This window comes from Vanessa atalanta, chromosome 13, assembly GCF_905147765.1.
Source record: "Vanessa atalanta chromosome 13, ilVanAtal1.2, whole genome shotgun sequence".
Classification (NCBI taxonomy): Eukaryota; Metazoa; Arthropoda; class Insecta; order Lepidoptera; family Nymphalidae; genus Vanessa; species Vanessa atalanta.
This window is the reverse complement of record NC_061883.1, coordinates 6,505,001-6,515,328: the sequence shown is the minus strand read 5'-3', so window position 1 is coordinate 6,515,328 and position 10,328 is coordinate 6,505,001. Positions and strand designations below refer to the sequence as shown.

The window sequence follows — 10,328 nt, the reverse complement described above, 5'->3', positions numbered from 1 at the left end:
GCTGGTGCGTCACTGACGCCATCTGGTGAGAGGGATGTTGAACTACCCTACTCGGAAGCATAGACCGCAAATATAAGGCTAAGTATAAACTGCTTCTTCAAAGCAATGCTGTATGTTTTCCTCTCGGCACATAATATCGGTTTTATTGTTATGTAAAACCGTTATATTTAAAAATATCTTTGTTTACTTCACAACCAACACAATACTTATTCAAATATTATAAGGGAAAAATAGTTTAATAAAAAAGTCCTAAATAAGTCTCAAATAGTCTTTATTGTTAAACCTTAAAAGAAAAACAATGCAATGTTAATACTGTTTTTTTAACATTCGATAAGTACATATTTGTAGTACATCATATTTCTATTTAACTAGATACCTTATATCAATAAGTAACTTGTGATACACGATTATATTACAGATTTTAGCACATTTTAAAAAAAGAATACCAGCAATCAATAATTCATGATATTCATATATACATATGTGAAGGATGTATTTTAGAGCAATAATATTTTAGAACAATAGACTAAGGCGTCAAGTTCGAACCCGAGACTTTCACATGGCTACGCTGTCATTACACCATTGAGACTGAAATCTTACCAAATAGTTAAAATTGTACTTGGATAATTATTATTTGTTTTTAAATATAACTCTTTGTACTTAAATAACATCAATTTCTGCCAATAATGTGAAAATTACGTTTTTATGCAGGCTTTTTTCAAATATTTTTTAAAACAAGTTATCATTATGCTCAACTTTTTAAAATAAAGCATAGAGTATAAACAGTATCGCTTGTTGCCAATATAAAAATACCACTTTTGTTTATATTCCCCTGGGTATAATACATACTTATCAGTGCAAAAGTATGGTACTTTCGAACGCTTCTATCAATATTCACGACCTTAGATATTTCACAGCTCCCTTAAGAATACTACGTTCGTAAAATCGTTTTCCAACCTCTACAATAAACATGTAACTTTAAATATTTTTTAAAAAGATTTTAAGTATATGTTAAGCGACGAATACCATCAAACATTAATGCATATAAGTGATTATATGCATTAATGTTTGATGATGAATACAAAAAACCTACTTTTAGATTTTAAGTGATTATTTTATAAAGAAGCAAATTAATTTACTACCAGATATGTACATTGATATCAAAATATGTAAGAAAAATATAATCCAGATAAAATATTACTCTAAAATTACACTTATTATTTAATGTAGCGTCGCATAATATTTTTCCTATCATTATTATTATTGTCATTTGATTGACCACAACATCATTTTATGTGTTAGACAAAACGAATACTATAAATTAAGGTAAATCATATTAAAACTTGATATACGTTAGACCCGAATATCAGTGTCTTCGTAAATACCACCACCGACTGCAAGGGCTGTGGAGTTGGAACCGTCGGTACCTCATACAATGCCATTGAGGTATCTGTTTCATACGACGTAAAGCTTCCATCTGTTCAGAAATAAAATACTTAGGATAACTGGTCATAATATTACGTTTCAAATTTAATATAATCAGTTTTTAGTTTTTGCAAAATGCAATTAACAATTTTATTTACCAAAAATTATTTTTATTAGGCGATACGATGATAAAATGGTCACAAACTTTTATTTAATGTATAAAAATATAGAATTGTTATACTATCATATCAATAAAATATAACATAAGGATGTATGTGAAAACCGGCTGTCCTGTTATGGGGCTCTTAAGCGGAGAAATGAAGACGGTCTTGAGCATGGATGTAGATGGATATAGAGGTAGGGGTCGACCAAAGAAATGATGGATGGATTGCGTGAAAGACAATATGGCTAGAAAGAATGTTACTTATGAGATGACGTCAGGCAGAGAAGTATGGAAGAAGAAGATATGCTAAAGTTGGGATAAGGGCAGGAGGATAGATGATAATATAGGGATGTAACTAAAGTTGAGTGAATCCCGATATTTATCTTATACCACTAAGCCGGTGTTTAACGTATACAAAACAATTTAAATATTTATTATTTAAATACATACGTATGAAAGTCAATTTAAAACATATATTAAAAAAATCCATTATTTAACTTTTGAAATGTATTTCTTTATTGAGACAAAATATCTTTTACGAGTCACAAGCTTTATTAATACTCACATAATCTATTTGCCCATTTCTTAAAGAGTAAACTTCTACGGTGATGAAAATGCACAAAATAATTGCTATCAGGAAACACTGAACAGGCTTCATAATTTACTGCACTTTACAAGCAACTCGTTTTCTTTAAAATCCTTTACACGTTTGTTTAGCGCGAAGTTTTTATGAGCAGTGCATGGATGCTGTACTATTCCCGCCGTTTATAAGGGAACGCGCCCACACACTTTCTTCCCGGCAAGATATCGCGAACATCGAGCTAAGAGGAGGCGACTCCATGAGTTATTAGATTAAGCGTAACAAAATAATAAAGATCATATTATGATAAATAAGATACGTATACCTAATATTTTATAATTCAGGATTTTTTCTACATTATTCAATAAAATTAGGTTAAACTTTTAAAAAAATAAGCTACTTTTTGCTTTTTTTTGAAAATTGGACGGGCAAATGAGGCACCTGATAAGTTGGTAGTCACCAACTCCATAAACATTGCCACTGTAACCACTCCTTACGTCACCAATGCCCTCCACCCACGATAACCATTAAGATTTTATGTTCCTTATGTCTGTAGTTACACTGGCTCACTCTTAGAACTGGAATATAACAATACGAAGTATTGCTGATTGGCGATATCTTAATCATTCATATATATACATTTGAGAGCTCGCCAGAGGGATATACGAGTATGTGGGTAGGATCTATTTTATAGTATTAAATACAGTGCACAGTATTGACGGTAATGTGCAGCTATGAATTAAACTGTATACAAATACTGCCAGAAAAAGTTATTACTTTAAGTCGACTTGGCATAGTTTTAAACTTAAGTAAATTCTGATCTTATAAGAAATGAATATACAGAAGTATATTATTAAGAACATCTAATGCCATTGTTTTTAATTATACTTTCACATCATTATATTTAAGTAGTAAGTTTTTATTTATATACCTATATCTCTATCTCTTATAAATAAAAATGGGTGTGAGTTTATGAGTTGATGTGACTGCTTAAGATTAACAGTTTACCTTTTGACGTCATTCACTTTCACACTCTCACTCATTGTGTGGTCAGTGATCATTCGACTGGTGAGAGATCAGGTGCAGGATATTTATTCTAAGGGTTTTTCGAGCAAGAGAATCACTACGTACTTCGTAACTCAGGATTACTACTGAGAATTTTATTCCGTTTACTGGTACTCAAAGACTTAAATAACCTGACCTAGGTGAAATACTTGAAACTATTGAGCATCTTCATAGACGATTCCGAGCTCTAAAGCAGTTTTTGGATAGAGATTCGGAAATAGCGCTTTTAAAAATATTTAGGCAATACCTATGACGCAGTGAAACAAATTATATATTTTATAAAATTTTTTAAAAGTTAACTTTATTGTATTTACTTTTTTGTATTATATTTATTTATATTTACTTTATTAATCCATTCCTATAAAGAAATGCAATTGACTGTACTAGATTGTTTTGTCAACAGTAAAACTGTGTATAAAATTTCGTAAGGAATCGTTTGAGTGGAACTTAAATTTCAGTCGCAAAATTGTAAAGAGTTCACGCGCAGAACCAACGATCGAGTGTGTTTTCCAGTTCAAAGTAGTATCAAAACTTCAAAACTCGGATATTACTGAAAATATCTTGATAAAAAACTTAACTTAAGACCGGCCATGCACCTGCAAAACCCCTGGTGTTGCAGATGTCCATGGGCGGTGTTAATCACTTTCCATCAGGTGAGCCTCCTGCTTGTTTGCCCCCTATAACATAAAAAAAAAACTTCTTGTAATTAAAATTGCTCAGAAAACATCACCATATTCTGTAAACAAAAATTCGAAAGAGGAACAAAAATAATATAAAATTTTGTGATACTTGTTACGAATAATAACAAAATGGTGTCAATCTATCTTCTATGTCGATTATAATAAATGAAAATTAATATAAATATGAAAAATGTAAGGATTCTAAGATCCCCAGAATTTTTCCGCGAACTTGAGTCGACTGTTGAGTCAAAGGATAATTAGATTAGCGTACTGTAAGGTCCGATTACGTGTTCCTACAATCATTTAGACTGCCTACAAAGATTTAGGTTCTAGAATGTTGAGATTCTGAATCACCTGTATGAATTAGGCCATATATAAAATATTGAATGGTATGTTTGAATATATTATGGAAGTTACATTATCTTTGAGCTTCAACATTAAATAAGAAGCCAATAAAATCCCGCATACGTTAAACACACAGTCTTTGATTATAGGGATAGATGATAAAAAATATAGTACATACAACATCTAACATACATTAATGAAATCAATTTTAAAATAATAGCCCATTAAAAAACATATCTTTGCACTGATCAATGACTACATCAATGTTAAATTTAATTACGATCGGTTCAGTGACTTAGTCGTGATGTGGTAACAATAAAACCAAAAGTTACTTGCGCCAATATAGCATTAGTTCAGTTTAAAGTCGATTAATTTTCTCAAGTTATGCTAGACAAAAAAACGTTTAGACAAATATGTATATGGATACATCTGTAACTGTGCGCACGCGCGCATTCACATATCATTATCATTATACATACTAGAAGTATGTATAATCAATTTCAATGATATAGAAACCTTTAAAGAAATACGTAAAACGTATGGAAATTTAAATAAGGCTCAATGATAGACTTTCATCCGATATTTTTTTTAACCATAAAAATAGAGTCACGTTGCAAACAAAAAAATGTAGTTCGGTTTAATAATAAACAAATCCGTGTATAGCAAAAATGAGCGCGTGCAATATAAACTATTAGTCCTCGTACCAATGAACATTTACTTTTATCAACTCAAGATCTAGGTCTTTAAATAAACAAACCATCCGCTAACGTGGCTAACAATTAAAATGTACTCTTTAGAATAAATGAAATATTTATATTTAACATTTCTAAATACTATATCGAAATAAGCTTTTCATTACTTTTAAGAAAAGTTTTGAGAAGAAAATATCTTTCACAAAATTTCCTCGTAAATGGTCACCCCAGCGCTATTTGGTATCGATCGGTAGCTAAACAAAAGAGACGTAGATATCACTTCGCCCTCCTCGTGTTTGTCGCATAAAAATGGGAAAGCAACTAAATACACTGTAGCTCGCTATTTTGAATTTACTTTTGTGACTAAACTGAATAAAAAATATCTGGTGTTAATACAAAATGTAGGGTTGGCAAAAGAGTCAAGTGACAACTATAATCATCGTGAAAAAATAACAGTGATCACGGTAAGTCTCAAGTTATGAAATAACTATATACTTACCTATATTTAAACAACACTCGACGATTTTTATTAAAACCTTAATCTAAAATGCTACAGAAATAAAGCGAATAAATTTGAATATGTTAAATATTACTAGTATTTTATTGAATTGCATAATATTTGTGATCCATTTTATAAAATCGGCCATGGGACTCATTAATTCCTTGGCTTTACTAAGTCAATTAAACGGAAGTAAAACGAAGGTCAGATCAATCCTCAATTTACCGAAGCCTTTTTAATTGTTACTCATATACTGGAATACATACAACATATAATGTAAAATTTTATACTCTATGGTGATTTAATAATAACGTATATATATAATTAAACGTGATTTAAAAAATATATTAAGTATTTAACATCAATTGTTGTAGGTTCTCAAAAATGCCAAGATAATAGAATAACAGTGTTAAAATGAGCAAGCTAAGCGTGTTAGGCGGTGGCGAAGCTTGTGGTGCGAGATGGACTCTGGGGGCGCTTCTCTTAGCGCCGCTCGCTGCCGCTAACTCTAGCTACTGTGCTGTGCCTGCTATCTTACTATTGGGCAGTTTTACTGTGTTAGCAAGTAAGACAATATTTTATTCGGCCGATAATCATACGATTAAAAATAAATTATATATGACACATTTTATATTTTTAGCGTTTACTTGCCGAGATCTAAAGAAATTAGCAGAATTGTTGCCCCCTTCTAAAACAGCTAGAGGTCGCAGAGAAAGAAATCTACGTTCTTTTGGTGATTTCATGGCTATGTGGATGTGTTTTCTCTCTCACCTGGTAGCAGTTGCTGTTTGCGCTAGGATTCTTAGTGCTACAGCTGATCATGTAACTGGCGGAAGGACAAGAAGATGGTTATTTGGATATGAAACAAGATCCTTGGGAGAACCATGGCCCGATGTATTGGGGGTAACTGTTGTGATGGTCGTATGTGCCATGTTTATGTGCGGCTTAGAGGTACAAGCGAAAAACAACTTATTATATTTATATGTTTTCTTTTATTGTAATATTTTCTATCGAGTGATTTTTTTTAGGAGAGTATGATGTTCACGTTTATGCTATTGATTGTCCTTTATATATTTAGCCAATGCTTTGCTATATTTGGATTAATAAACTTGGACATAACCAATATAAAAATACCAATCCCTATAACTGTTTATGAGGTAATTATTATTTTATATTTGATTAATATATTATTATATATAAGGTTAAAAAAACATAACATTTTTCATTTTAGCTGTTTGCTGCGGGAGCACCGATTTCATATGCCTTTTGTGTCGTATCGCCGCCAAAAGAGAACGAGACATTAAAAAAGAAATTAATAGTAATGGTTATTTTACCAACAATCGTGCTCAGCAGCTTATGTTTTCTCTACACTAATATGTTAAAAGGGTAACATTATTTATTACACCGCAATGTTTCGCAAAAAAGTCGAACCTTTCCTTATTTATGATAAATTTTTAGAACTAGTATTGACGCCGCTTTACCCGTCACTACATTATTGGAAGCAAGAGCAGCAGCTTGGATTTGTCCTGTATTGGCTGCTATAACCGTTGCCGGAGTTTGCTTAGCGTTAACGGAGCTTTGTCCAATACTTTTCTCCGTGCTAGTTGCCTTAGCGTCGCCAGAATGGAAGGTATTAACAAGATCAATGACCTATGAAAGCACCACTACTGGGAGCCCGGTATTGGCTGTTTTTACTGCAGGTTATTGACGCTTTTTCACATCAAACATTATAAATGTAATAAATTCGGTTCAGATTAATCTAAAGAATGATTTCTATTTTAGGCAGTCTCGCTGCGATTCTCGCATTTGCTTGTCCCTTGTCACATATGATAACGCTAATGAATGCTAGTCATTTACTAAGTGTTTCTATACAAGCGTTCCATTTTATTGTTATGCAATGTGTTCCTACGACTGAGCAAATGGAAGCTGGAGGTAGGTAAAACTACTAATAACAGACGAAATACCTACAACAGGCTTTATATACGTATATATATATTTTATGTATGTACATCTAATATTATATTATATTGATATTTTCAGACGTAGAGTACAAACGACTTGGTAATGAAAATCCGTTACGAGCAGCAAAGTCATCTGAGAAAAAAGCTAAGCGGGGCTTATGGTTCATACCATCAGCTATTCGCCATACTAAAACTTTAGAAAGCATAAAATCAAAAGTAGGAAAAGGTATTTGTATTTGTATTATTGATTAGTATAATCATTGTAACCTTTTTATACAAAAAAGTAAACTGTTAATTTTTTACAATTCCAGAAACAGAGGATCGTGAATGTCTTCTCCTAGATGAATATTCAGGCTGTCCAACAGAAGAGACTGATCAAGCTACAAGTGGAAGTAGTGGAATAAGAGTTCTAACATTGGCGCAAGAAGAAGACATGGCATCGGATTTGGAAGCAAGCGATGGGGAAATGTCATCGGGTGACGATTCGACGGATATTGATGCGGTTGTCAAAGAATACAGAGATAGAATACAGGTAAAATAATAATAGATGATGATATAATCTTCACAGTGGTTATAAAAGATAACGGTTCTTTTAATTAGGTGGTAACAGCAATTCCTGAAGCTAACCTACCTACTCCTCCGTGCATGCGTGGAGCACGCTGGTCGGCAGTCGGCGCTTTAATACAAGTTCTTGCAAACGCATTCATTGCCGTTGCATTCTGTGATGAAGCCGTACGAGTACCTATGTTTACGACTGGCATAATATGTAAGCGTCTCTACTTAAATAATAACTATTAAAATTTGAATTGAATAAAATGACGCGTTGGAATCCCTCATTCTTGAATAAATCGTTAATAATAATATATATCGGTTCTAGTGTGGCTAAGCGGTACGCTTATAAGTACCTGGCAACCTGCTCACATTATTGGCATCAAGCGATTTCAGAAATTACAAGGGCCAATTACAATGACGTTATCTTTGCTGTTTCTTACTCCACTACTTCTTAGCTCTTGGCCTGCAATAATTCTCTTCGCTGGGGCTGGTTAGTACCTATATTAAGTATTAAGGTGTCCAATACATCAACCATAAAGTAAATAGTCTATATTTTTACTCAGTGAACCATAAAGTTAATGCTCTACATTTCGGCAATCATTAAAATGTATACATATGTCAATAAAATCGATCAAAATAAAACTATTTCAAAATTATATTTAAATATACTATTACAACTTATGATTGTCTATTGCGTACATTCATCGTCATGTTAAACTTATAATTTTTTGAAGTATAGTTTTTGGTTGACAAACATATTTAATTTTACAACTAGTTTCTGTGTTTAGCACGTTCAATCCTACAAGTTATACTTCTTAATTATATAAAAATACATACTAATTATATTAAATTCACAATTTATTTGTAATAATAATATGAATAATGTACATCCAATCTAAATAAGCTGTATTCTAGGAGTTGTTATATATGCTCGCTGTGAACGTTGGTGCGGAGACCTTGCGGTGCAACAAGCAAGAAGTACCATTGAAAGGCGCAAGATAAGGCATGTTTCAACGGCTGTACCACTAACTGGCACACGTCTCACCCACATAGACACCGTTTATATTGCAAGGTAACCTTATATTTTCATGTTCTATATAAAAGTCCTTTAAATTGTAATAAAATATAAATATTTATGTACAGATGTAAAACCACTAATTTATATATTAATTTTCTGAAACGCCTTATGACTGTATAATTGTTGTACAGAATGTTCTGTTTGTGTATCTTAAATCTTAATCTTATTTAACTGTTTATTTACTTTTTACTGATTATCACTACAGAGTCCTCCTGCATAGACCCTACTCTCACATAGCCTTCTGGCGTTTTGTCAAATAATATAGATATTCGAAATCGAACTAATCAAAGACTAAAATGAGATTTAGACATAGACAATTTTGCTACTATTTACTAATATTATATGTCCGTAACAGTGACATTCCGTAAGATAAAAATGTATTCCGCTTTTATTTTTACAGATGACAAGAAGATGACTCGGACACGAGTCTGGATAATCTGATAGATGAAGAAGACCCCGATGCTGAAATTGAATGACATGTACCGAAAACGATTATAATCGTCACTGAATAGAGAATTCTATTAAAATACCATACCAAAAACCGTTAACCAGTCCTGGTGTTAAATCCAATAGAAATGTATAATAACATGTTGTTAAAGAATATTTGCAAAAATAATATTGTCAATTTAAAATAGCCTAATTTAGAATATTAACATTCTAGCAGTGTTAACGAGTTAATAAACGGAGAAGTGGGCATATAAATATTCATATTACATTCGAGTATGCATATTAAATAATTAAAACGCTTGTCCTTTTAAAATACTTCAAAAATTTTTAATAGATAAATCTAAATGTAAGTTTCCTAACATCATCGCAATTAGGCAAATCAATTATTTATATACGCGCTCGATGTATTTATTCTCAAATGTAATGATTAAGATATATAAATCATCCGTCCATAAAGTTGCATTATAGTAAATACATACTTCAAATTATGTGGTTAAGAAAGATTTTGATTTAAAAAAAAAAAAACACGAAAATGTTATTTGCAAAATTAAAGAATTAATTGCTTTAAACTTACCCTTTGTCATATTGGTTACAAATATTCCGATTTATATTACCGATAAATAAGCAACAATTGTAGCTATTCGACGAAAAAACAAAAGAACAGTTTAAAAATTATTTCGGAATCACGTTATTTAATGAGATAATATGAAATTCTATATATTACAAATGAGGTTGCTATTCGAAACGTTAGGTTACAATAAAATCAGGAGCGACAAGAAGATAAAAACTGTGGTTTTTATATACAACATGAGTTATAGCTTTTTTGTTATGTCTACAAGTT

The 10,328-nt window shown here is 31.7% G+C and overlaps 1 protein-coding gene across 2 annotated transcripts; it reads left to right on the top strand.

The window, feature by feature from the left end:
* Nucleotides 1-5,245: 5,245 nt before the first annotated feature.
* LOC125068235 lies at nucleotides 5,246-10,133 on the top strand. Of its 2 annotated transcripts, XM_047677312.1 has the most exons (13): nucleotides 5,246-5,414; nucleotides 5,824-6,014; nucleotides 6,090-6,400; nucleotides 6,478-6,606; nucleotides 6,681-6,835; nucleotides 6,908-7,149; nucleotides 7,232-7,381; nucleotides 7,490-7,636; nucleotides 7,722-7,942; nucleotides 8,011-8,176; nucleotides 8,288-8,452; nucleotides 8,878-9,034; nucleotides 9,441-10,133. In XM_047677312.1, the coding sequence occupies exons 2-13, from the start codon at nucleotides 5,864-5,866 to the stop codon at nucleotides 9,442-9,444; spliced, it is 1,998 nt and encodes a 665-aa protein (XP_047533268.1). In that variant the 5' UTR covers nucleotides 5,246-5,414; nucleotides 5,824-5,863; the 3' UTR covers nucleotides 9,445-10,133. The 2 variants fall into 2 exon arrangements, with proteins under 2 accessions (XP_047533268.1, XP_047533269.1); XM_047677313.1 differs by lacking the exon at nucleotides 9,441-10,133 and having other exon boundaries at nucleotides 8,878-9,038.
* The last annotated feature ends 195 nt before the right edge of the window (nucleotides 10,134-10,328 follow it).

Excerpts from the sequence above, each read along its gene's own strand:
- LOC125068235 (XM_047677312.1), top strand. The coding sequence starts at position 5,864 with ATGAGCAAGCTAAGCGTGTTAGGCGGTGGCGAAGCTTGTGGTGCGAGA. Across the intron at positions 6,607-6,680 it reads TCCCTATAACTGTTTATGAG|CTGTTTGCTGCGGGAGCACC; the intron begins GTAATTATTATT and ends TTTTCATTTTAG. Across the intron at positions 6,836-6,907 it reads TACACTAATATGTTAAAAGG|AACTAGTATTGACGCCGCTT; the intron begins GTAACATTATTT and ends ATAAATTTTTAG.